Genomic DNA, 27,385 nt, shown 5'->3' on the forward strand with positions numbered 1-27,385 from the left:
ATCAGTTCAAGAGAGGGCGAGTTGCTGTGGACTGAGTAGACCCTGCTCTGTTGAGCTAAGGTATTTATTCTGGGCAGTCTTAGAAGGTTCACTCATCCAAGTTTTACGTTCTCTCTTTAAGAAGGGGTTAGTTTATTGCTAACCACTTGAGGTGTCCTTATCAGAGAATGCCGACAGGGATACCTGGACATTTTTTATCTGGGCCAGAGTGCACCATCTCTTGTGCGGGTTGTCCTAGTTTTTTGGCCTTGTGCCACATTTTTCTGCAGTGGGAAGGAGGTTAAATTACCTATCGTATCATTAACTTAAATAACAGCCCGTGTGATGAATTAAAAACTTTCGCATAGGGTGTCCAAAAATTAACCCTTTAGTTTGAAATATAAATTACTATCAAAATAGATGGTTCATTTTCAGACATATAATACTAGCATGCTGCCTGGCGTTGCCTAGTCGTAAAATACGCTTAAATATAACATTTTAATTTATGTAGATTTCGTATTTATTATTATAGAGCCAATTCTCTATTGATTATTATATTGTATCCAGCATATAGTAGTGATTCCAAAAGTTTTTGAAAGAAATATGACTTGGGTGCCATCAGCTAGAATCGAACCCAAAATATTTAACTATCAGATAAGTAATGTATTTAAACACTTATGTATTAGTTAGGTCATTCTATCCAATGATTTTTTACGGTGAAATCGTGGAGGCTTCTTCTCTAGATTTAAATGCGACAGTTCGATTTGCACACATACACACACAAGATTCAAGCAAGCAAGGACGCTCGGACAGTCCATTTTTATAATTATTAACACACACACATATATATATATATATATATAGTAGTAAGTTGGAAAAATATATATGGCAATTAAGCTACACAGAATATTCCACGTAATCCTAGTGTGGATGAAATGCGTAATATTCTGTGAAGCTTAATTGCCATATATATTTTTCTAACTTACTACCTATATATTGAGCACTGTTGAAGTAAATACTTAGTTTACGCATAAAATTATACTTTCGTATATTAAGTTATGTGGTTAAATATATAGGCTTTTTAGCCAGTTAAAATTGGCAAAAGTTATAACCCATCAACTTAGAATGAGTGTCTTATGTCAAATTGATGGTTGAATGTGGTTAAATTTGTGCTCATTTTTGCATTAAAATATTAAATGGATAACATAATACTCAGTTCGCTGCACCTATACAAAATTTCATCTAAATCGGCTGAGTATTTTCTGAGAAAAAGTGGGATGGACAGACAGGCAAACTAAGAATATATATATATATATATATATATATATATATATAGTCCGAATTGCATGTTGTATCCACGTGTATTCCTTAGAAAGTATATATATGAATAAAAAAGAATGCGAAAAGTATAAAAGCTTATAACTTTTCTTTATTCGTTTTTAATTGGTGACATGCAGGAATACAAAATAATAATATTATGAAAAAAAATTAAAAAACTTTTTTCATAAGTACATAATTTTCGACCGATCCTTCAGTCTACACCGATGAAGACTGAAGGATCGGTCGAAAATTATGTACTTATGAAAAAAGTTTTTTAATTTTTTTTCATAATATTATTATTTTGTATTCCTGCATGTCACCAATTAAAAACGAATAAAGAAAAGTTATAAGCTTTTATACTTTTCGCATTCTTTTTTTATTCATATATATATATATATTGAAACAGAAACAAAGCATGTATTATGGTTGAAAGCTTTGGAATTCAACAATTGTTTTGGCCTTTAATTGGAGCAATTCTCAGATCAAGCATTAACATTATTAATTCTCTAACTTTTTTTTAATCTGAAAGAAAAAGAAATGTTGGTTGTTGCAAACAAGTCCTTGAAAAAACAAAAAAAAAACACAAAAAAAAACACAGGTCTTTAGAAATGTAAGAACTGAAAATAAAAAGAAAAAAAACAAAAAAGAAAAAAAAGCTTGTCACAGAATTTTTATAACAACAAAAAATAATTTCAAACGAAAAAAATAAATAGCAATAGAATTTTTGTGGAGCATAAATTACAGAAATGTTGATCAACTAATTCAGATTTTGATTAAATTTTTTTTTTTTTAATTTAATGAAAAACTGAATCAATAATTTTGTAAGTTTTTAAATCTTTTCATGATTTCCCACCATTTTATGAAGCATATGAATTTCGTAATTCTTTATAATATTCCAAATCGAATTCTGATACCGACGGTACAAGATTGGCAAGGGCATCTAAAAAGTCCACTTCTTCAACAACGACTTTTGACATATCTACCTCGTCCGAACCATTTTCAGCCTTCTTAATAATCTTTTTACATGCGTTCATCCATGCATCAGATGCAAGAGCATAGAAGTCAGCACCAGTCAGATTAAAATCGCATTTCTCTACAATAGATTTCAAGGAAAAGTTGCCGAGCTCAATTTTCCGGGTAACAGCTTCTAAAATCTTAAGTTGTGATTCTCTCGATTTGCAAACGCCTAAAAATAGGACCTTGTCGAAGCGGCCAGGTCGCAGCAAAGCAGGATCCAACAGATCAACCCGATTAGTTGCACCAATGACAAACACGTCATGCGACTTGTGCAGTCCATCCAACTCGGCTAACAGTTGAGAGACAATGCGATCCATCACGCCGCCCGTGTCCCCGCTGCGGCCACGGTTTGGTGCCAAAGAGTCCAATTCATCAAAAAATATCACACAAGGTGCTGCATCTCGTGCTTGTTGAAAAACTTTGCGGACATTTTCTTCGCTTTGTCCGACATATTTATTCATTAGTTCTGGTCCTTTGACACTAAAGAAATTCAAGGAACATTCTGTTGCAACTGCTTTTGCAATTAGGGTTTTACCAGTACCAGGCGGACCATGAAGTAGAATACCTGATCTTCGTAAGCCAGCGGCCAAAAGTTCTGGATGCAACAAGGGTAACTGAATCGTATCCAATATTTCTTGTTTGACATCCCCTAAGGCGCCAACATCTTCCCAGTTTACTTTAGGGATCTTAGGGGTACCTAGTTCATCACAATGAGATGCTTGTAAGCTGTCTAAAGCCTTTTCAAAATCACTATGCTGCATTACAACACCGGAGGCACATAAATCCCCGTGGACACCCCACCAATTCTTATCACAGGCCCCCACAAATTCAGTGACTCTTGTATAAGTCTCCTTTTGGGCTCGGTTTAAAAGATTAACTATGTCTCCCAGGACACAGCCAGCTGTACGACGAGAGATATATGTTGCCGACACGTCTCCAGAGACGTACTGATCTTCTATGAGACTAGTGAACATATTAGCTCGTTCTGTTTCGGTGGGGACCAACATTTTCATATGGTGCAGAAAACCTTCAAGGATATTTGAGTTGAGATCTTGCATATTTTCTGATGTTCCAATAATTATCAATGGATAGTCAAATGTTGTCCGCTTTGCCTGCTGGAGAATATCCACAAAGAACGTTCCAATTTTCATATCCATTGTATGTTTCTCCGATCGTCCCAAGAAATGAAGATTCCTTAGCACCAAAATACATGGAGCAAATTCTTTTGCTGTACGCACAATGTTCCTGATTTTCTCAAGAGTAGATGATGGCGTCAAGCAGCACACATCTTGGCAATTTACCTTAATAACCTGAAGACAAAGTGTCCGTGCAACTGCATTGATAAGTGTCATTTTACCCACGCCAGCCGGACCCATTATCAGAATTGTTGGTGATAATATTTCTTGTACTTTGGCACCAAGTGTATCATTAAGGAATGGTAAAATGAGTTTCAGGAGACAATCCACATATGTTTCAAGCCCTGGTGGTCTTGACTGGTTCCAATAGGGTGGTGAATCGGAAATTGTGTGTGGAACAAAACTATGAGAAGAATAATTTTCCTTCAGAGTTTTGGTTGTGAGTTTCGGGTGGACCAAATGCCGATCACCATGCTCAAGATCGGGCTTTATTTTCTCAACTCTTAAATAGCAAACTGAGCTTTTCTCAAATGAGTGCTCAGTCTGTGAAAAGCAATGGTCCACAAACGGAATAGAGAATATGTCTCCTTTTTCTAGAAGACGTGGATACTCAAAGAACTTCTGCATTACTTTTATCGGGAAGTCATCGCTTCCTGGCGATTTTATTTTACTAACAATAATCTTCTCAGCAACAACAAGGTTCCAAAGTTTTAAATTGTCGAGAAACGAATCCACGGGTTGTTTCGGGATCGTGTTCTGTGGTTTTTTTATAACGATACACACACTCGTAGTTGGTAAGTTCTGGGGTGGCACCTGAATATTGAAAAGTAAAGTTGGGGAAATAAAAGCAAAAAGAGATCGGTCATAGCGCCTGCCAAGACATTTTACCATGGCCAGCTTGGAGCGTACAATACAGCTACGTTGGTGGGGACTTTCTAATTTCTGTTCAAAGACTTCATCTCTCTCTTTGAAAATGTCCACTTTGTTTCCGAGGCAGTATACCTCGACAATTGTGCTATCATACAGACTATGGTCAAGCATCAGCTTCCGCGGCATGCAGATTATGTAGTTGGGATCAAACTCTTGATCTATTGTCGTTCGGATCATGACCTCTTTAAGTCTCTTTTGGCCGGCTATTTTAGCAGTGATAACTAGCTGGTTGTTGTCCAGGTGTGTGCTGTGTTGGTTCTCAGGTTTGCGGTTTCTAATCCAAGAGCAGAAATTAGAAAAAAACAAGGATTCCTTGGATAGGCAATCCATGCGGCATCTACCCGTTTTTGCGGGTAGGTTCTCGTCGTACACGGTGAAGATTTCAGTTTTGATAGTTAGCAAACCTTGTCGGAACGGGCAACATTCGGTGGCGATGATCTGCTGATATTGATGCAACACGCTTGAACTTGGCAGGTTGGGGATCCAAGGCGCAAGGAACATGTCGTTCGTTCTCACTAGGACTCCGTGACGACACACCTGGAGGAGGAGAGACGTGAAGTCGAAATTTCGCAAGTCGTCGTAAGTATCGATATTTTTCACCATCAAAATAACTTTTTGGAGCGGATATGGCAGCATAGGTTTAAAAACAATGTTTTGCGTGGGTTCCCAACCATAGTGTTGAAGGAACTGCTCCGTGCAATAAAGGCTTATCTTGGAACGTGGTGGAGAGTGGGACGTTTTATAATCCACCTCGCTTCCTTCGTCGTTTACCTGGTGGGTTTCACTACCCATTGAGGGGCTCGGCGTGGTAGGCGTCGGCATGGTAGGAGTCGGAGGTGGGCGTGGTGGAAACGCATCTACATCGTCTACGAACACAACACACATCAGGGAGTTATCCTCGTCCACCTTCGGTTCGACCACCGGATCGTCGGAGAGAGTGAAACACAAGCTGCCTGAAGGCAGGTTGTTTTTCCGTATCTCGGGCCGTCGGAAAGTGATATAGAAATACTCACAGTCATTTTCTACCTGCAGGGATGTTAAGGCCGTCTGTTTTGAGATGACCAGGTGAAGAGGATGCCTGACCTGTCCAAACGGTTCCTCGGGAATTCCATTTGGAAGCTTCGGAGATGGCGTTGCTTGATGTTGTTCCTCGGTGGTGGTACTATTTCGCGGGAGGGGCAGGAGTTCGCCCAAAAATAATGCCGAACACATGTTCTTAGTGATCATATCCCTGATAAAATCAATGTAAAAAAAAAAAACAAGTCGAGGCGATGAATGAATCCAAGAAGCTTAGACAGTATCCATAAATAATTCCGATTATTGTTTACAATTAAAAAAAAAATGCAACTACACAAGCTGAGTGGTTTGTGGTAGTCAGCTACTTCCGCTACAAGAAGGAGGAGGAGGAGGTAATGAAAATAATCTTAGTTATCTGCCCTTAGTTACCCGTGAGGTGGCAGCACTAGTGGCCATTCGTATATAAACGGTTTGCGCCTGCGCTCTTCCTCTCACACGTCATACTGATCATTCAGGCGACACCATAAAATTCAGGCAAGTAAAAAGCATTTCGAAATTAATTCATTTTTAACATTATTTCATTAACAATATTAGCATGTAATTAAAAACCGTAAATTGTAGAATAATATTTTCTATGTCATTATTAATTGAGAATTATATTTTAATCGAGATGGTAATGGATTTTTCTCTAACTTCGTGTGCCGCCATAATAACCCACGCGGTTAATTTCTTCAACGGAGAACAGATTCTTATACTAAACTTTAACGGTCTAGTCTTTTAACTGCGAATTTGATTAACATATTATTTATAATACTTATGCAATTTATGGATCGTGTTATTTTAAATTTTTACAATAAATTTAAATCTTAAAGTGGAGAATTTAATACTCCTTCCTCCACGAACTGCCGAAGTAACTAAAATAGAAAATTTTAAATTACACTTAAAATAAATCACCTGGCAGAATAAAAAAAAAATTTTCTGTTCATTTGTGTGTAGGCGTCCTAAGCCCCCCCCCCCATTTTCTCCTTTTGAGATAAAATTAGGGGTTTTTATTACTATACACACTTTCGAAAAAGTCAGAACAAAATGTTATCAAAAGCAAAGGTACTCATGCAGAGTGATCCGTGCTGTGTTCTGTTGTAGTTAAAGTTAACGGTTACCTAATAACGTTATTTAAAAAGCCGTTCTTAACATTGGGAGAGGAGGGTGTTTTGTACCTATTCTGTACTTTAACCTTACAATTGAATATTTTTCCACGTTAAAAAACGACCCTTGTGTCTAACTCTGTCCCGTGGGGAGGCATAGTAAATAGATACAATTGAATAATTAAAAAAAAAAAAAAAAAAAAGGTAAATTTTCAGATTAGGCCCACCTCCACAATTTTCTCTTAAATGACGACTTGTGGAGGTTTTCGACTGTACTGAATACGACAATCGCATTGAAATTTTGCAGAAATAAGTAGTTACCGAGATGTAAAAAGTTGTATTTGGCGGCGATCTTTTGTATGTGCGTGCGCGCGCCATAAATCTACTCATGACTGACACTGCACGCGCGTAAAAAAGATGGCCGCCAAAGAATACAATGCATAATACAACTTTTTATATCTCTATAACTAATTATTTCTGCAAATTTTCAATATAGTCGAAAACAAGAGGTTTCATTTAAAATAAAATTGTTGGGGGGGGGGTGGACCTAATCTAAAAAAAAAACGCAACTTTAAACATGGAAATACGATTAAAATAAAGCGCAGATCACTCTGCATTAGCACCAAAGCAAAATATATCCAGTTTGGTAGAAAAGTAACTTATCTTGCCTTTGATAACATTTATTTGTTATATATTTGTTTTTTGACGACTTTTTCGAATCTGTGTACAGTAATAAAAACCCAAAATTACTTTTCTACCTAACTGGATAATCTTTCTGTTTTGAATATAAAGAATTTATTCGGCTCGAAACAAACTGCCAGTTTGTTTTTCGTTCAATTATAGAACTTGTATAGTTCAACAAGTGCTTATGCAGTAATTAACCGTTTTAACGTAAGTAACGTGCCGACATTAACCGAGCAGAAAAAACTTAAATATTTTACAGAAATTACCTGGTGGGAGGCGGAGGGACCGGGGATGTTTTGGCGCCCCCCCCCTCTTCCAAATGTAAAAAAAAAATTAAAGTGATCCCCACTTTTAAAAACTATCTTGGAAACGACTCGTTTGCTGTAATTTTAAACATTTTCGTTTTCAGCGACCCCGAAAACCCAGAAGAGAGCGGTAATTTTAAAGGAATTTTGGAGGGTGGAATAATTCGTATTTACCTTATGACAATTTTCTTTTAATTGTAAGGTTAAAGTACAGAATAGGTACAATACACCCTCCCTATGTTAAGAATGGCTTTTTACATTTCAGCATAGATCAATAAGTGCATGAGTACCTTTTTTATATATTTCTTTGACAACTTCCAATCTGTAATACGAACTCTAAAATTGTTTTAATCGCTGGCGGCCATGTCCTTGTTTAAAATTAAATTTTATCTTGCCTTTGATAACATTTGTTATATATAATTTTTTTTTTTTTTTTTTTTTTTTTTAAACTTTTTCGAATTTGTACAGTGATAGCAGTATCAGAATTTTTGTAGGAATTTTTGACACCCCTAACACGAAACTGCGAATACAATATAAAAATCTCGTAATTTCTCTGTTAAAAGTGGGTTATTTATTTTCTTTATGGATTATACTTCCAAAATAAACTATTACAGTTGTTTTAAAAGTAATAAAAATATTTTTATTTTTTTTTTAAAACAGTAATGAATTTTCCGAACTCAATATTTTTCAATTTTTAAACTCAATATTTTTAAATTTTTAAATTTTAAAAATCTATCAAAATTTTTCTATTGATTCTATTTTTACGATATTTTCAGGGTCAATGTGAAATTTTATGTTCTTTCCAATAAACCGAATATAATATTTTAGACAAACATTTTTTTTTAATTCACGCCCCCCCATTTTCACGCCCCCCCCCCATTTTGAAATGTCTATTAAAAAGTAAATAATTAATTTATGTTTAATAGGTTTATATATCACAAATTGAAGAGAAAAGGTCAATAAATAATATATTCAAATTTAAAACAAAAAAAAAAATCAGTTTTTTAGAAATTTACCTGTAAAGTCCGAAGTTTAAAACCTTATTTTATAAGAACACATTTTTTCTTTTTGTCTTTTTTTTTTTTTTTTTAATGAAACCTTGGTCCTTGCTCCTTTAATTGAAAAAAAAATTAGGGCTTGAATTACATTTTTCGAGGAGTTATAAGCTTAGAAAGATAGGGGGTCGAATAATTTACGCCTCTCATTTTGAAATGTCTATTAAAAATTAAATAATTAATTTATGTTTAATAGGTTTATATATCACAAATTGAAGAGAAAAGGTCAATAAATAATATATTCAAATTTAAAACAAAAAAAAAAAATCAGTTTTTTAGAAATTTACCTGTAAAGTCCGAAGTTTAAAACCTTTTTAAAAAAAAAAAAAACACATTGTTTTGTTTTGTTTTTTTTTTAAATAAAACCTTGGTCCTTACTCCTTTAATTGAAAAAAAAAAATTAGGGCTTGAATTACATTTTTCGAGGAGTTATAAGCTTGGAAAGATGGGGTGGAATTATTCACTATTTTCACGAAATTTCTGACACTGCTAAGTGATACAAATCCCAAGCTTCTCTAAAACAGAAGCTCAGGACTTCAGAAATATAAGGTAGTTTTTGATATTAATGGTTTTAAATGACTGCAATGGTTGTTATGGGCATAAATTTCCCAACATATTTTTGTGCAGATCAGTTGTGATCTGTTGTGGCAAATGGGAGCCAAAACTGGCATCTCCTTATCTAAGGTTTTGCTGGAATCTTATTTTGGTGTATTCCCTTTCCACCTTGTTGGAAATAAAACCGGGTCCCCTAGTTTCTGGGTGTGGACCTAACCCAATATATTCCATAACTTCTCATAGTCTTTATTGACTTTAATTGAGGAGTGAGACCATATTGGGTACATTGATGTCTTGTAGCAATAAATTTAATTTTTAGAAAAATGCTTAGTTTTTGTTCTTGGGTACAATGCTCCGACGTACACTAGTGCTACCGGGTAGTATTTCGCTAGTGGGGTAGCACTGCTACCCCACTAGCGCAAATACACATCAGCTCAGAACTTAGAAGGTGGACGGTATTCGATTAAGGGAGAATTCATTATTTTTTACAAGGAAAGAATTTTATACGTGTGACCTAGGTTTTACTTATTTTGGCTTTAAATTTGTGCACGATTTTTGATTTTACTTTATGTAATTAACAGGAATATTGGTGAAAGTCGACTCCGGCAAAAATAAAAATAAATTCTGCCAAAAAAAAAAAAAAAAAAAAAAAAAGCTAGATCACACACGCAAATCTTTTGTAAAAAAAATGTCTCCCTCAAACAACGTTCAACATAGGAGCCGATGCGTATTTCGCTAGTAGGGTAGCAGTAGCACTCGCGTACGTCGGCCGTTAAAAAAAAAAAAAAAGTAACAGAAAATAATTTAATTAGAAAATAGTAAAAATTTGAACATTAAACGTCGGTAAGTACGGACGCCGACCTGAAAAGAAAACCAGTCTGTTTTATCCACTCAACTTGTAATTATGTATTAATAAATAATGGTGCTAACTTATGCATTTTTAAATGATGGGAGGGGTCTGCGACTAATGCCGGAATGTTATTTAAAAAGTTGGCTTTGTACACATAGATTCGAAAAAGTTGTCAAAACAAATATATAACAAATGTTATCAAAGGCAACATAAGTTACTTTTCTACTAAACTGGATATATTTTTCGTGTTTTTATTCAATGTAACATGTTTATTCAGCTCGAAAACCAGTGTTTACCGATGTATTGGAACATTCAAGATGGCGTCTGATTCTCTCTTTAACACGGTAAGTGTGGGAAAAGATGTTATAAATAAAAAAAACGGATAAAATACTGTTAAAAACTCGCTCAATATGTTACCGTGACATAGGTTGACATATATTCGGCGGGTTTTTAATAGTATTTTGTATAGTTTTTTATTTATAACACCTTTTTCCATACTTACGGTGTTAAAGAGGGTGTGAGACGCCATCTCGAATTTTCGAATACATCGGTAAACACTGTTTTTCGAGCTGAATAAAAACACAAAATATATCTAGTTTGCCAGAAAAGTAACTTATCTTGCCTTTGATAACATTTATTTGTTATATATTTGTTTTTTGACAACTTTTTCGAATTTGTGTACAGTAATACAAACCCAAAAAGTTAATTTGTCCTTTTTGCCGGCTTTTTTTTTTTTTTTTTTTTTTTTTTTTTTACACGATAAACAAGTCCCGTTCTTTTACATATTTTTTTTATTACTTTTTTTCTAGCAAAAGTTAATTACATTTAATTCATTATCTGAAGACTAACTTAATACTTAACGTGTAAATTTCAGAAAACATTTTTCGGACAATGTAAACTATCTTTGTCATAAAATGAATTTTTACGTAAAATGTAGGGATTTTCAGATTTGACATAAAAATATTCCATGTATTTTTTTTTTTTTTTTTTTTGAAACTATTTTTCAAACAGAAAAAAAGTAATCGACAATTTAAAATTATGATTAGCCGGCGTTCAAAACCATGCTACCTGAATCAGTCATTAAATTGCCCGTACCTAGTTTAAAAAAATGTCTCCTTATAAACATGGCTTTTGATCATAAGATATTGTCAATATGAAAGTGGATGTTAAATGTCTATAGCTCCCCTCCCAGACATTTTTGTATTCGATGTTTTTTTTTTTTTTTTAATAAAATTCTTAAAGATATATATATATATATATATATATATATATATATATATATATATTACACGAAAATGTATGTGTATGTACGCTTTTCCTCGATGTCCACGAAAGGCTTCTTTCAAAGAAGCGCTTGCTCGCTTCACAACTTAAAACGGTATTCCGGCAGTCTCTAACCCCCTTTCACAACAAAAGGAACTAACTTCCCTATACACCGCTTTTGGTTACTATGGGAACAGCTAATTTTGTGATGATTCGATTTTTAATAATAAACACATTTTATTTTAAACAATATACAGGACATTTTAACTGTAAAACAATATTTGGTTAATAGTAATTATTAAAGAAAAAGTTAAAATTTGGCCTTTTTTATCTAAAAAAAAATGTGGTTTCCTCTTCAGATGGGTGGTCCCGATCGGACAGTTGAAATCGATGAAAGCAAATATATGCATAGAAAATATCACCATGGACGATACAGTCAAGGACAATGGGTTCTGGGTATGGTTGAACGAGGAACAAACCTAACAATGATGGTACCAGTAGAATCTAGAGATGCGGGAACTCTGTTTCCAATCATTCAACAGTACGTTTTACCTGGAACACGCATAATAACGGATAGTTGGCGAGCGTATAATGCCTTTCCTAACCACTTTGTGCTGGAACACAAATATACTTTTGTGGATCCGAATGATCCGACAGTCCACACATACAATTGAAGGGGCCTGGAGAGCACTAGTAAGGTAAAACTTAGAGCCATGAGAGGAGGTTCTAGCTCGGCCAACTTTAACAGCTACCTACAGGAATTTCTGTGGCGTCGAAGAGTTACACGCAATTTTTTTGGTAACATGATGTACTGGATTCGACATTATTATGCCGTTTAAATTTAATTTTGCAATTTATTACATTTTTTCATAATTTGGAAACTAAAATAATCGGTAAAATTTTACTTTAAGGCCCGTCTCACACTAGAAGACAATATTTTTCTTGTAGATTTCGTCGTGCTAAACACGGATCTGCTAACCGTTTCCGTCGGAAATGAATAGTTTTCATGATATGAAGAAATTACTTTTTAAAAAAGTGGGGGACCACTTTTCTATATAAATTTATCGTAAAATGAGCACCCACTTTCTGGCCACCTAGTGAGGGAGGGGCATTTTTTCCTGTTTTGACTAAAACGTTCGATTTTTTATTTCATCTTTCAATAAAGACACGAGGACATTGAAATATGACATGTAATTAATGGCTTATGCTATCAGTGGTGACCATTTCTGTACGCTTAAGCGCGCGCATATTTTTACCGCAAACGAGTTTTTCAGATATTAAGCAATGTGATTCTTTGTTATCGGTGGTGGCCATTTCTAACATGCAAGCAAGCGCATTTAAATTTGTCACAAAAAAGTAGTTTTTGAGATATTAATCAATGTAGTTCTTTGTTATCGGTGGTAGTGGGCGTCAAAAACATGCTCGTGCTTGCGCGTATAGTAATAATGCCCACCACTTATACCATTAAGAACTACATTGATTAATATCCCGAAAACTACTTTTTTGTGACAAATTTAAATGTGATATTCGTTTTCAGCATACTCCAAATTATTACTATTAAACATTGTTTTACTTTTACAATGTCCTGTATATTGTTTAAAATAAAATAAAATGTGTTTATTAAAAATAAATATTAATATTTAAAATAAAATGTGTTTATTATTAAAAATCGAATCATCACAAAATTAGCTGTTCCCATAGTAACCAAAAGCGGTGTATAGGGAAGTTAGTTCCTTTTGTTGTGAAAGGGGGTTAGAGACTATTATCTCGAGCTTTATGCCGAAATACCCTTAAAACTTTTTATATCTATAAATTGTAATATCTCGGTTATCCACGGAGCTCGCCTGTCTATTTAATTTTATTAACTTTCAAACGTTAATTATTCGACATTTCCCGCATCGGCACGCGTTACATTCGGTTTTCGGTATAAAGAGAAACTCTACTCTAATCACAGGCCGAAAGCCAGTTGTCTCAAGAGAGCTAAGTAACGTTTGTTCAATGTCGACTTCGTCATATCAGACTGTAGCTTTCATTTCGCTCCTCCTAATAAACAGGGAGCGGGTTTTTAAAAACGAACCGATTTATTCAAAACTGTCCCGCACAAAATCGTAACTGCTGAATACCTATCGCCGTCACGTCGATCAAAAACGCGCACCTGTTTTTTTTTTTTTTTTTTTAAACACTTTACTATTTTCCAACTGCGCGTCGTGAATGCTTCGTTTTTTTTTGTTTTTTTTTTTTCACATACCCCGAAAAACACTCGGGCAACGCCGGGTACTCCTCGCTAGTATATAATAAACTGTAATTTTCACATGTCCCAACATGTTTTTGTGCAGGTCATTTTTAGATCTGTTGTGGCAAATGGGAGCCAAATCTCTGGCATCTCCTTAAGGTTTTGCTGGAATCTTATTTTGGTGTATTCCCTTTCCACCTTGTTGGAAATAAAACCGGGTTCCCTAGTTTCTGGGTGTGGACCTAATCCAATATATTCCATAACTTCTCATAGTCTTTATTGACTTTAATTGAGGAGTGAGACCATATTGGGTACATTTCTTGTATGCTATTTTCATAGAAAATTAGGGTTTACACAAACCGTTTTAACCCTGGATAAATGATGACCAAACATTTAATTTTAATGCCCGTCTTCATAAGTGTCCTATCTACTGACCAATTCCAACCAGTGTTCAGCATTCATCAGATGTTATAGTCGGGATTGTGGAGTCGGATGGTAAAACTCTTTACTCCCGACTCCTATGTGGAAATCTATTCTGCAGATCCATATACCAGCCTCCCACATCTATTCAGCAAGCATTTTATAATTACTTTTCATGTATATCATTTTTAGGGTTTGTATTACTGTACACATAGATTCGAAAAAGTTGTCAAAAAACAAATATAGAACAAATAAATGTTATCAAAGGCAAGATAAGTTACTTTTCTACCAAACTGGATATATTTTTTGTTTTTATTCAGTGTAACATGTTTATTCAGCTCGAAAAACATGCAGTGTTTACCGATGTATTGGAAAATTCAAAATGGCAGCCGACTCTCTCTCGGAGAGGGTACGTTTGGGAAAAGGTATTATAAATAATAAACTAGACAAAATACTGTTAGAAAACAACCGAATACATGTCAACTTATGTCATGGTAACATATATTGAGCGAATTTCTAACAGTATTTTGTCTAGTTTATTATTTATAATACCTTTTTCCAAACGTACCCTCTCCGAGAGAGTCGGCTGCCATTTTGACTTTTCCAATATATCGGTAAACACTGCATGTTTTTCGAGCTGAATAAACATGTTACACTGAATAAAAACACAAAAAATATATCCAGTTAGGTAGAAAAGTAACTTATCTTGCCTTTGATAACATTTATTTGTTCTATATATGTTTTTTGACAACTTTTTCGAATCTGTGTACAGTAATACAAACCCCATTTTTACATTAACAATCACTTGTATAAATATACTCACATATACACTAGGTTAGACCTTCAAAATTGATCTTTTTCTTAAAACATGGAAACTGATATTATTCCCATTCTCCAAGGTCTACATCAGCTAAATATACCAGTTATTGTGATCTTGGACCTTGGCTATGCCTGCCTTAAGAGCCATGTAATTTTGACGTTTTTCAAAAACGCTGCAAAATTTGGGATATTGTCCTTATTTTCATTGTAGCTTTCCAGAGGTTGATGCTATAGCATTGACAGTGGTACCAAATGAAAGCTAATAAAATTTTATTGCATATGGTAGTAAACACATGAACACTTGTGTTAATTTTAATTACTTTTAATGCACAAACATTTATGCTTGAAAAGGATGCCGTCATATAATACATAACTTCGTGGCTTAATGGGGGATGCCCTTTTCTCTACCCTGCAACCTCTCTCCCACAGAAGAGACGTTGCGAGCCTATCCTTGTTTTATTGTTATTTCCATGGCAGGTGCTCGTCTGAACTCCAATCTCTAGTCCCCCCTTGCCAATCTTTCACGAAAAATACCTGTCTAGCTGAATCCACTATGAAAAATTTCCCCCACTCTATATCTGTGCCTAAATCAAAACGCGGATTCCATGAACAAAGCTTCTTTCTTAGAACTGCACGCCTGTGGAACTCTGTTCCGTCTGCCTGTTTCCCACCGGACTACAACTTGGATGTCTTCAAATCCAATGTTAAATTCCTAATGAACCGCCCCCTTAAGTAAACACTTCATCAAATCTCCACACTAACGTAATGTAGTTGCAATAACCCTTATCCCTGATTGGGAAAGTGGTCAGCGATACAAGTGAACGGGATGAACCAACTGAAAAGAGAAGAAAGGTGGCAACTCCTGCCACAAGGTCATTCAATGATGTGTATCTCGTTGGGCAACCCAGCTCCAGCATCAGGGGCTCTCAATTTCCTACTAATTGCCAGGTGTTCCAGTATTTCCTGCATTTGAGGAATAATCCCAACAGTGACAATAGGTCTTTAGCCCATGATACAGTGGATGTCGTTTTGCCATTCTGGAATATGGCATGGATTAAAACGCTAACTAGACAAAATGCAGTCAACCGTTTCATGCAAAGTACAGGAAAATTGTTAAAAACAAGGGAAGAAATAACAAACCAGAGGAAGAGAAACGAGCTAACTTTCTGAAGGACTTAGACAAGTTATTTGATATTGGAGCAAAGGATGTTGTGGAGATGAGAAGCAACAGGCTGCTCACAAAGGAGACCAAGGAAGAGGACGTCAATTTCTATTTGAACCAAGACCACTCGCCTGGCACACATGTCAGGTCATTAGGTTTGAGAAGTCTAGAGAAAAGCTTCCGGGAAGAAAGAGAGAATGTTATCATCAGTGACTGCTGTCACTGGTGTATCAGAATTTTTGACACCGCTAACACGAAGCTGCGAATAAAATATAAAAATCTCGTAATTTCTGTTAAAAGTGGGTTTATTTTCTTTATGGATTATACTTCCAAAATAAACTAGTAAAGTTTTAAAAGTAATAGGAATTTTTTTTTTTTTTTAAACGGTAATGAATTTTCTGAACTCGATATTTTTCAATTTTTAAACTTCAAAAATCTATCAATTTTTTTTATTGATTCCATTTTTACGATATTTTCAGGGTCTGTGAAATTTTGTTCTTTCCAATAAACCGAATATATTTTAGACAAACGGTTTTATTTTTAATTTACGCCCCCCTCATTTTCAAATTTCTATTAAAAAGTAAATAATTGATTTACTCACAAATTGAAAAGGTCAATAAATAATATTCAAATTTAAAACAAAAAGTGCTTTTTAGAATTTTACCTGTAAAGTTTGAAGTAAAGTCCGAAGTTTAAAAACCTTTAAAAAAAAAAAAAACTTTTTTTTTTTTTTTATTATATGAAACCTTGGTCCTTGCTTCTTTAATTGAAAAAAAAATTAGGGCTTGAATTACATTTTTCGAGGAGTTATAAGCTTGGAAAGATGGGGTGGAATTATTCACTATTTTCAAGAAATTTCTGACACGCCTACATATACACTCAACCAGAAAATTTACAATTAAATTTTTATTCTATCATTTCAAAAGGGAATACAATATTTAGGATAGGGAAACCTCTTTAGGCCATAGCATTTCGAAACCAAACGCTTTTCATAAGAGTGGGGTAAAGACATATTATACAGGAGAAATTTTTAAAAAGATAATATTGCCTGTGTGGAAAAAATCAAAGGGGGGATAAAAAGGAAACTACTGAGACTAAACCGTTTTTAGTATTGGCAGCACTAGTAGGTCTGTGAAAGAAAAATTCAAAGTTAACATATCTCAAAATGGCACAGCTCAGCAGAAAGAGTATGCAGAGACCATTCTAATGATACTTGAATCATCTCTGTAGGACAAATAAGTTACAATAATTCTAAAGCTGAAATTTGAGGCTAATTTTTGACAATAGAATCAATGGATTTCCTTAAAGTTGTGACCGATATAAAGATTTTTCCCAGTTTTGTCATAACTTTCTTATTTCTTGTCAAATTTCAAAACAAATATCACTGGAGAGCTTATTGAATGGAGAACAAGAAAAATATATTTTGAAAGTTTATTAATGAATTATTTACAAGATTAAGGGGGGGGGCGGAAGATAGTCAATTTCTAAGGCAATATTACATCCCTGCATATGAAGTCTGATCAAATTAAATGATTTTTTCTGTATGAATACTTTATTCCATGACGAGTACGTATGATGTATATATATATTTTTTAATATTTCCATTTTTTTAATGTCATGAATAAACTGCAGAAGCACCGTTTTTTTTTTTTTTTTTTTTTTTTTTTTTTTTTTTTTCATACAAACACCAATAAATATAATTTTTTCTTGCATTTCTCATGAACTTTTAGCATATAAATTAATTTCGGGTTTGTATTACTGTACACTCGAAAAAGTTGTCAAACAAATATAGAACAAATAAATGTTATCAAAGGCAAGATAAGTTACTTTTCTACCTAACTGGATATATTTTTGTGTTTTTATTCAGTGTAACATGTTTATTCAGCTCGAAAAACATGCAGTGTTTACCGATGTATTGGAAAAGTCAAAATGGCAGCCGACTCTCTCTCGGAGAGGGTACGTTTGGGAAAAGGTATTATAAATAATAAACTAGACAAAATACTGTTAGAAATTCGCTCAATATTTTACCGTGACATAAGTTGACATGTATTCGGTTGTTTTCTAACAGTATTTTGTCTAGTTTATTATTTATAATACCTTTTCCCAAACGTACCCTCACCGAGAGTCGGCTGCCATTTTGAATTTTCCAATACATCGGTAAACACTGCATGTTTTTCGAGCTGAATAAACATGTTACACTGAATAAAAACACAAAAATATATCCAGTTAGGTAGAAAAGTAACTTATCTTACCTTTGATAACATTTGTTCTATATTTGTTTTTTGACAACTTTTTCGAATCCATGTGTACAGTAATACAAACCCTTAATTTCTTTTAGCATATAAATTAATTTCTTTTACATTAAAACTTTTAGAATTTAAAGTTTGCAAAATGTGCATAATAAAAAAATATATTTATGAAAGTTTTATTTTTAATTGTAACAATTTGTATTTTCTTTTTAATTGTAAATTGGTTTATTAATTTATTAAAGAAAAAAAAAGCAAAGTAACAAATGGAAGAAAAAAAAATGCAGCTCGAAATGATAAAATAGAAAAAAAATACATTGACGTTTAATTTTGCCGAGGAGAAATGTTTTAGTTTAAAGAAATTAAAATAATTTAAATCCTAAAAGTTCATTATGCTGAAATAGATTTTATACTTTTAGCCAGCCGTAGTCTGGTCATTGCCGTCGGAAAATATTTGTAAACAAAGTGCGTAGGCTAAAGATGGCATTAGTGAAATTTTGAAAATTTTCGTAACGGCTTCACATTTTAGGTAAACTCAAAACCAATGAAGGTAAAGTCATATAGGCTTCATATTTCGCACAAATAATGTTTAATATCTATATTAACGAATATATATAGTTTCAAAACTATTACAACTTGCCTTCAGGTTGACTAATGATGAGTTATCAATGCCACTTAACCCTCGCAAAAAGCCTTGGCATTTTCACATACCTAGCACTAGTAATAAAAAACACAAGAGATTTGTATGCTCAGTCTGTTAAGTCTAAAGTAGCTGAGCAGTAGCTTGATTCCCGCCAGTTTTGGCAAATAACAAAACAGGGTCCTGAATAGAAGCGAGTGCTCTATCCAAACCATTAACAATGGACCTGAGCCAAACTCTTTGCCAAGAACTTTGCAATTCTACCTTATGCTACAAAGGCCGTCAACCTGTAAAAACCAAACAGGAAAACTATAAAAAAAAAATTTTTTTATCCGACTTAAGGAGTCGGATTAAAAATTCACTCTAACTCCTAGTACTCTTAGAACTTTGACTCCAGTTAAAACCTCCGACTCTGCAATTTCAACAATGTAATAAATTGGATGAAGTCTTCAGATGTAAATCTTAAATGCTGCGCTAAGTTTTTAATTTAGAAAAACTTAGTCTGATAGCGAGGAAACTAATGCCATTTAAAAAAAATTTTTTTTAACCCAGTGTAAAGTGTCATTCAAATACTTTGATCTAACCTTCACATGTAACATGAATCTGAATAAACATTCCAAAACTACAAAATAAAAAAACTACTTGTCTGACGAGAATATTCTATCGCTACAATGCCACCATTTGCATATGTGGAATATTGCCACATCGATTTGTGTATCTACCACTAGTCATTATTGGACAGGATCCAAAAGTCTTCAATCTGTCAACCATCAACCAACCTTTGTCTTGGTGGCGCAATGTTGCATCCCTGTTCTACTTTCATATTTAATTTAATAAAATGTACTCGTGCCCTCTCAATATGAATATCTCCAACACATACCTTCACTGTAAATTCTCTGGTAAACTATAAAATTCTTGATTTTTCTTGGCTGTTAACATGCAGGAATTCTAATTCACAGTAATTCCTTGCGTTTCCATTGCAAACTGACTGGTTTTTGATGTGTAGAAATATTAAGAGTAAATAAGTGCTAACTTTTTTTTTTCTTTTCTATTTTTAGGATTTATCTTTAAATTGTTTACAGTCCCTGTTCCACAAAGATGGTCAAGGAAGATAAATCCACCTGGAAGTCTAACTACTTCCTTAAAATCATTGTAAGTATTTTAACATTAAGGCTAAATCAAAATGCCTTTTTTCTCATAAAGACTAACGAACTGGTTATGTAATAACACTAACACTATACCTGGACAGTTATTAATTCCTGGTTTGTATTACTGTACACATATTTGTCAAAAAAACAAACAACCACCCTCAGTGGAGCAACGTGGACATGTTGCGGGGTCGGCGCTGTGAACATGCACACTAGAATGGAAATCTGGCTAATGTCAAAGTGTTGGTAGTACTTGAAACCGCTGAGCTTTGACCTGCTTCTAGACTGATGCCATCAGATCCCTAGGTCGTACTAACATTATGGGGGTGGTAGTTTCAGGTTCCAGTGTGCGCTGCTTTGAAGATTGATCAGCCAGACTTTGTCGAATTTGACCAGCAGCAGAAGGCTTGGACAGTCACATGGAAGTGGTTGGAAAACCAGCAACAAACCAAACTGCAAAATGAGGTAACCGTACCATGTACCCAACCAAATTAGGCCTGCATATGAAGATGAATTTTGTGATTGGATCAACGGTGGCTGGTTAATTCCCCACTCCTATGAGAAACTCCTGACCTCCCAGAGGCCTAATTCCGCTGATGGTGGTCGCTCAGCACAAAAAGGTGAACTGAACGCGCATGTTGATGCGTTCACAGTATATGCTGACGTTTGTGCCAGCAAGGTTCTAATGTCTTCCTACTGGATCTAAGAAAAGCAAACCTGCAGGTCTGAATTAGTGAAACAATGAGGCCATTTCAAATGGTGTCTGCTGGCAAGAGGATGCCACCCCAAATAATGAAGACCATGTCACAGGAAGAAACAAAAGATGGGACGTCGTCGTACCTTGATGACATGTGAACGAAGACATTGTCATCACATAAGGTTCAAACTGGCTGGGTTTGATGCAAGAACCCAGAATGTTTGGAGAATGGCGTCTGTTTTGGGCCTGAATGTTCTACAGAAGTGAGGGACTTTGAAGTGGAGGTGTGGAACTGCAGTTCCTGAAGTGCCCGATGTCTCCACGAGGCGATGTACATATGTACCGAGTGTCAACGGCATAACAGCGGTACCATTGAAGTGCGAAGAGGATCGCGGCAAGAAAACCATGCACGATTGCAGAGGCGGTCTATAGATATAATGCAACACCAAAGAATGATATCACTGCAAGTGCACCCACCAATGCTATCGAGTGCAAATCAAGGACATTGATGCCCGTCTGCCTGATCTGCAGGAAACCAGAGAGCCGTTTGAGTTAGTGGGAACTGTCTGGGGGAATTGATGCACCAACAGCTTTCAAAGAAGGTGAATCACTGGCATCATCATAATTGCTAAATTTTTTGGTCATACCCATGTTAAATCAATATTATAAGGAAAAATAGTGAATAAAATGGCGCTTGTTGCTTTGTGTAACATAAAACCGGGCATCAGATTTTTTCCATGGCATTATGGATTTAAACTGTTTCCTCCAGAATTCATATTGGAAGGTAAGGGGTAACCGTTAATTTCAATTTTTTTAAGTTGATGAAATTAACACTAAAAATGTTGCAGACTTGCACTATTATGAAATTCTAATCCAGATTAGCATTAACTCTTCATCTGAAAAATGCGTTTTTGTGTCAAAAACACTTATAAAACTTGAGTTTTCTGAAAGTCTTTATAGAAATGCTTCTATTTTGTATTTAAACTTTGACATCTTTTGAATGTTTTCAGCAACTTCTCAATGAATACCCCAAGTGTTTCATTGTCAACGCTGACAATGTTGGCTCCAAACAGATGCAGATGATTCGTATGTCCCTTCGTGGGTTTGCTGGTAAGTCTCTTGACCTTTTTCCTATCTTTGTGTACAAATCCTTAAAAAAAAAACAATGCATCAGATATTACCGAAAACTAAATGAAATTTCTTTAAATCATTCTGGGTATGATTTCTCTCCTTAACATCAGAAACATTACTGTTGATGGCAAATTAAAATGTTTTTTCTCCATAAAATTTAATACAGCTTGAGTGAAGTGACCAGCTATCTTATCACTTGAAGTAACGTACTAGACCTCCGCAACTAAAGGTTATGCCAGATAATCTCAAAGTGGATATTTTGACATGACTGCTGCTTGAGAAAATGTTCATGGTTGACTTTTTACTATTTGAAAATTCACAATTCCCGAGCATAAAACAAAATATTAAGATTTATAGGCCAAGTATTGATTGGTTTTGTGCTCTTAAACCAAAGAACTGTATCTTATGAAATGTAAGTGAACCCTGTTTTAATGTCATGATTTATGTGTGGAAACAAATGTTTCTGGTCCCTTACTTCCTTACAGGAGAGTTCAGTACAAGATGGCTGGTTTCATAACTCGACCAATAATTATGGTAAATTTGCACAAATCAGTTGAACCCAAAATGTTAATTTTATGCTTTCTCACTCTTCAGTTCATTTTGTCCTCCAGTTCGGTTTTGGGCATCATTCTGGCCTCTTGTGGCTTTGAATGTAATCACCAACTGGAACATAAACTTCCGTTTCAATCACCATTTTTTGCCTTGTACTTTTGTCTTTGGTAAAAGTACAACTTTCCCTAAGGTGGTACAATTTAAATGTTATCTTGATTAAAAAGAATACTTTAATCTAAAGCAATCTTCCAGATTTTCAGTCTGCCCCGAATATTGATTCTCTCTTTGCCCCCAAATGTTTTTATGATTTTATTTCTCTGCAGATACTTTATCAAAGTGTTGAAAACAAATTTTGTACAAAATTAAAAAGGCAAAGTAATAGAAGTCCCTTTAATTAGATTTTTTTTTTTTTAAACCGATTTTTGTGCTTCAAAGAACATTTTATGGAAAAGTAAAATGAAATTAAAAAGAAGCCTTTTTAAAATGTCTTAAACTTAAGTGAAGTTAAACCTTAATTTTATTTGGATTTTTGTTTTTCTCAAATGGTTGATGCTGTGATGAAAAATAAAATTATGCTAGCATCGTCAATGTTCTAGGCACCGTATGGTGGAACCCCCTAGTACAGACGTATGTGAAAGTGCAACACTGACCTCCTTTGAGGTAGTCTGAGCAGCAACCATAATCAATAAAAACTATTACCATTTAGATTTTTGTTATCCAACAGGTTGAAATTTTGGAGGGTAACGATTCTAATTTTTTAATAAGATTAAAAAAAAATTATAGTATCAGACAAATTTGCTTATTCCTTAAGTGATTACAAAATTTGGGTGGTAGTGCATCTTGTGAACCGGGCATGTGTCTAATCGGGTTTGCTTGCGAGTCCTGGTCAAATTAATCGGCCAATCAAAATGCAATTATCCAAGGAAGAGTTCTTTTCAAAATGTTTTAAGAACAACTTTGATGTGAATCATTTTGCATCACACTGCAACCAATTTAACTTTGCTGGACACTATCAGATGTTCCCTACCACTAAGAATGAAACTACCCCCACCCCCCATCTTTTAATCATGTGAGAACAAAAAATTCTACCTATATGGTAGACTACCAGGGGTACTTGGCATTGCCTGGGTGTGTAGGTGGTGTAGTAAGGAACAGGGGTGGGGGAATAAAGTGATGGCAGACGGGCTTAAACCTGTAACGAGGAGAAAAGGTTTTAAAAAAAAAAAAAAAAAAAAAGTTTTAGCTGATACCTCCATGGTGGGAGCTGTGAGCATTGAAATTAAGCGTAGTTGAGTTAACGGGGACGATGACTTGTGAAAACGTTGATGCAAAAAACCAACCCCTCGTAAAAAAACAAACTGGCCAATTTTTCTATATATCGTCCGAAGGATCGAACTTGAAAACTATATTGATCTCATGAGGATCCGTCGTGTTTTTTTCCCTGATGTCTCGTAGTGCTTACAAGATTTACTCGGCAACACTTGCCATATTCTCATGATTTACTTTGTTCGGAAAATGCACTAGTCCCCAAAATTTTGTATTAAATAATTATTGCTCACCTTTCTTGGTTTCACGACATTTTGGCCAACTATTCCTCTGTCCAAGTGGTAACCGTGACGGGATAGGAACTCCGAATCTCCTAACTGCATTCTCCACGTTTTGGCCAAGTAAGTCTCTGGTCGGCTTTGGGTAGGATTGAAACCACCATCTTCAGACAATTCTCACCGCGAACCGTAGATTCAATGTCTCTATCCACTGCGCCATGTGCCCTGAAAGACCAGAGGAACAGTTGGCCAAAATGTTATGAAACCACTAAGATGATGATAGTCAGCAATAAATAATACTCATCTCAATGATGAATTCCAATTAAAATGTATTTTAAATAATTTACAAAATTCTGAAGTCATTTTAGTGACTTAATGTTTTATGCTAAAGTTTAACAAAATGAATTCTTTTTTAGTGATCCTCATGGGTAAAAATACGATGATCAGGAAAGCTATCCGTGGTCACTTGGATCAGAACCCAGGTCTTGAAAGGTATGTTTTTTATTTTATTCTCCCAAGCCCCCCCCCCTTAAAAATGCACGTTTTTAGAACATGCCTACTGCATACACCTTAATCTAATCAGCTGCTTATGCAAAAGCTATGTAAAGAATAATTCATAAAATAATTGTAGATCTGGAGAAAATATTTTATTCAATCATAAATGACCACATGGTTTCTTTTTATTAAAAATTTTTTTTTTAAAATCTAACATTCTTCACTTCATGGAATCCTTTTGAGTAACTTTTAATTTTATTAAAACTCGTTTTCCAGTTCGGTTTTGGGCATCATTCTGGCTTCTTCAATGGCTTTGAATGTAATCACCAACTGGAACATAAACCTCCGATTTAATCACCATTTTTTGCCTTGTACTTTTGTCTTTGGTAAAAGTACAACTTTCCCTAAGGTGGTACATTTAAATGTTATTCATCTTTATACAAAATGCTTTAATCTAAAGCAATTTAATTTAAAAGTATTAGTTCTTTTTGTAATGGAAGCTTTAATTTGCATTTTAACGATTTCTAAAACAGAAAGGGATTAAAGCAAAACTAAGTTAATCTTTTCAATAAGTGTAAAAAAATTTTTTTTTAAATAAGTTTAAATATAGAAACTAGTCTCAACTGTTGAATTAAAATGTAGAAAATCTCACGTAAGACTTACATGGAGTATCGATAATCGTGTGAAAATTAAACGGTATTGCAGCTAATAACTTATAAAAATGTTAAAAACTTTAGTTTTATGCAATTTAAATCCCATGTTTAATAACTTTTGTGTTCATACTTAAGAGTTGACACTAATTTTCTATTGAATAATAAAGGCTTTAAAACAAGTTAAAATGTTTAGTAAGAAAACACATTTTTTTTGTTTTTTGAACTTTTAAAATACCGTTTTCTTTCAACAAAACACTCTTCCAGTTTGGTTTTGGGCATCATTCTGGCCTCTTTTAATGGCTTTGAATGTAATCACCAACTGGAACATAAACCTCCGATTTAATCACCATTTTTTGCCTTGTACTTTTGTCTTTGTTAAAAGTACAACTTTCCCTAAGGTGGTACAATTGATTTTTAGGCCTCCTTTGTTTTAAATTATAAAAATATTTCAAGGAATGTATTTCTCTTAGTCTTCTACTTTTTCTGAAACTGGTTCCTTATGGTTGAAATTTTATATAGATCTCTATACGGTTCTGCGAACTTTGGTACATGGCTAAGAATTAATAGGATAACTACAAATTTAACCATATTCATCCATCAATTTGGCATAAAGCACTCGTCCTAAGTCAATAGGCCATAACTTTTGCCAGTTTTTAACTGGTTAATTTAGTAATGTTGAAATACAAGAAAGGTCTGATCGAACAATTTCAGCCTGCTAAATTAAAACACCATGTATACTCTTAAGCTTTAATTTCTACAATGTACTGTTTTCAGCATGATTCTTTCTTTTGCATTACCATCTCTTTTGGGCAGTGTAGTATGCTTGTTTCTCCTATATTCCACGGATTGCTTTCAGGGTTCATACAGGCTTGAAAAGTCCTTGAATATTTATTTTTGCCTTGAAAAGACCTTATTTCTATTTGAAAATATTAAAGGCCATAAAAATTGCATTTATGTTCAGTAAAAATGTTGAAATATTCAATAAAATCTATCAAAGATTTTTAAGTATCAATAAAAATGCCATAAAAATTAAATCTATCTATAAAACTGGAATTGTGTGTACATTTCCCTACCAAAACTGTCAATTTTCAGTCTACAGACTCGAGATTTGGGAAAATCTGTTAATCCGTTTTCAGCCAGAAATTTGACTGTCAAAGTTTAATGATTTGACCTTTAAAAACTACAAAACTCCTGGCAATTTTGGGCCTAAACACTTGAAATTTTAGATGTAGGTTACTTGGACATAGATAAAACTTTTTAATTTGATTTGAGCCCCAAAATGTTATGGGGTCAAATTGGGTCAGTCCAGCCAATCTCAGTGAGGGCTTGGAATTGATGTTCTCCAAATCTCCTGAAACTTTCAGATTCTTTTAGTACCATTGAAAGGAGTAAATCCTGAAAATTTCAGCTCAAGTCCTTTTTCCGTTCAAATTTTATGGCCTCTTGAAAATTTTCATATCGCTGAAATTTTTTACACTGAGGATTTTCTCAATTTTGGAAGCCAATTTTCAGAAATTGTTATATTTAAAAAGGTCTGGATGAACTGCTTTCAATTATGTCCATAGAATATTATAAGAATCAGTTTAATTCATGGTTTCTAACCAAATTGAAAAAAATTTATGGAGCTAACAAAAATGACAATTTTTTTTTGGGGGGGGGAGTCAAATTTTGAATTTTTAAAGAGTAAGTTCTTGCTAACAATCAACCCAAAATGCTTTAAACCTCATAGTATGCTATGAATACTTCCTCAAAAAATAAAATTTAGGTGTTGAAAACAAATACATTCGAAATTATGGGGTACCAAATATGGCAAAAAGTCCACAAAACTTATATTTTACGGACTTTTTTCCATTTTAGAATGGTAATAACTCAGTAACGGTTGCTTAGAACCATATAAAACTATATTTTCTTGAACACCTTGAGCTCTAGTCAAAAATGTAAAATAAACCAGTTTATAAACATCCTACTAAAATCTATGAGACATCAAAAATCACAATTTTTAAAATTTTAACTTTCGAAGTTCAGAGGCCTTGAACTAGTGGCCACGAAAAAAATGGATTCGATTTTTTAAATTTTTTTCAAAGAATACTTTCAGGTTTTAGAAAACTCATGAGGATGGCAAACAGGGCTTTTACTCTTTAAAATGGTGCTTTCTATCATGGCACTTTTCAATATCCAAATCTGGCCTTTTCTACCATCTGCTTATAGTTTCGCAATAAAAACGAGTTTTAATCAAAATTTTCAACACATTTTAAAGAAATGCTATATATAGTGTAGATAGAATATCTTTGGACAGAGAGATATTAATATAATAAACTTTAATAAAAATAAGAGTCCTAATCAAAATAACTTTCAGCCTTTCCCATAGTTATTTTATTGAAACAGTAAA

General features: G+C 34.2%; 2 protein-coding genes and 2 non-coding genes across 4 annotated transcripts in view; 3 read left to right on the forward strand and 1 right to left on the reverse strand.

The window, feature by feature from the left end:
* Window positions 1-1,951: 1,951 nt before the first annotated feature.
* Window positions 1,952-5,609, reverse strand: LOC145243895 (peroxisomal ATPase PEX6-like). The gene has a single exon (XM_080107002.1). The coding sequence runs from the start codon at window positions 5,607-5,609 to the stop codon at window positions 2,157-2,159; it is 3,453 nt and encodes a 1,150-aa protein (XP_079963128.1). The 3' UTR covers window positions 1,952-2,156.
* A 186-nt stretch (window positions 5,610-5,795) lies between these two features.
* LOC145243896 (large ribosomal subunit protein uL10-like) overlaps window positions 5,796-27,385 on the forward strand; it is a 37,054-nt gene continuing 15,464 nt past the window's right edge. Inside the window, exons 1-4 of the mRNA XM_080107003.1 lie at window positions 5,796-5,933; window positions 19,835-19,928; window positions 21,632-21,731; window positions 24,265-24,340. Coding sequence (XP_079963129.1) covers window positions 19,875-19,928; window positions 21,632-21,731; window positions 24,265-24,340 — 230 coding nt within the window. The 5' untranslated portion in view covers window positions 5,796-5,933; window positions 19,835-19,874. The remainder of the gene's footprint in view (window positions 5,934-19,834; window positions 19,929-21,631; window positions 21,732-24,264; window positions 24,341-27,385) is intronic.
* On the forward strand, window positions 9,197-9,432 carry LOC145244214 (small nucleolar RNA SNORA73 family). Its single transcript, XR_013862993.1, has one exon. It is a non-coding gene; the product is annotated as a small nucleolar RNA SNORA73 family (small nucleolar RNA).
* LOC145244211 (small nucleolar RNA SNORA73 family) lies at window positions 13,574-13,808 on the forward strand. Its single transcript, XR_013862990.1, has one exon. It is a non-coding gene; the product is annotated as a small nucleolar RNA SNORA73 family (small nucleolar RNA).

The sequence above is a fragment of the Euprymna scolopes genome, chromosome 22, assembly GCF_053919585.1.
Source record: "Euprymna scolopes isolate OS-2025 chromosome 22, ASM5391958v1, whole genome shotgun sequence".
Classification (NCBI taxonomy): Eukaryota; Metazoa; Mollusca; class Cephalopoda; order Sepiida; family Sepiolidae; genus Euprymna; species Euprymna scolopes.

Bases quoted from the DNA above. Each gene is read 5' to 3' on its own strand.
- LOC145243895 (XM_080107002.1), bottom strand. From the start codon at position 5,609: ATGATCACTAAGAACATGTGTTCGGCATTATTTTTGGGCGAACTCCTG.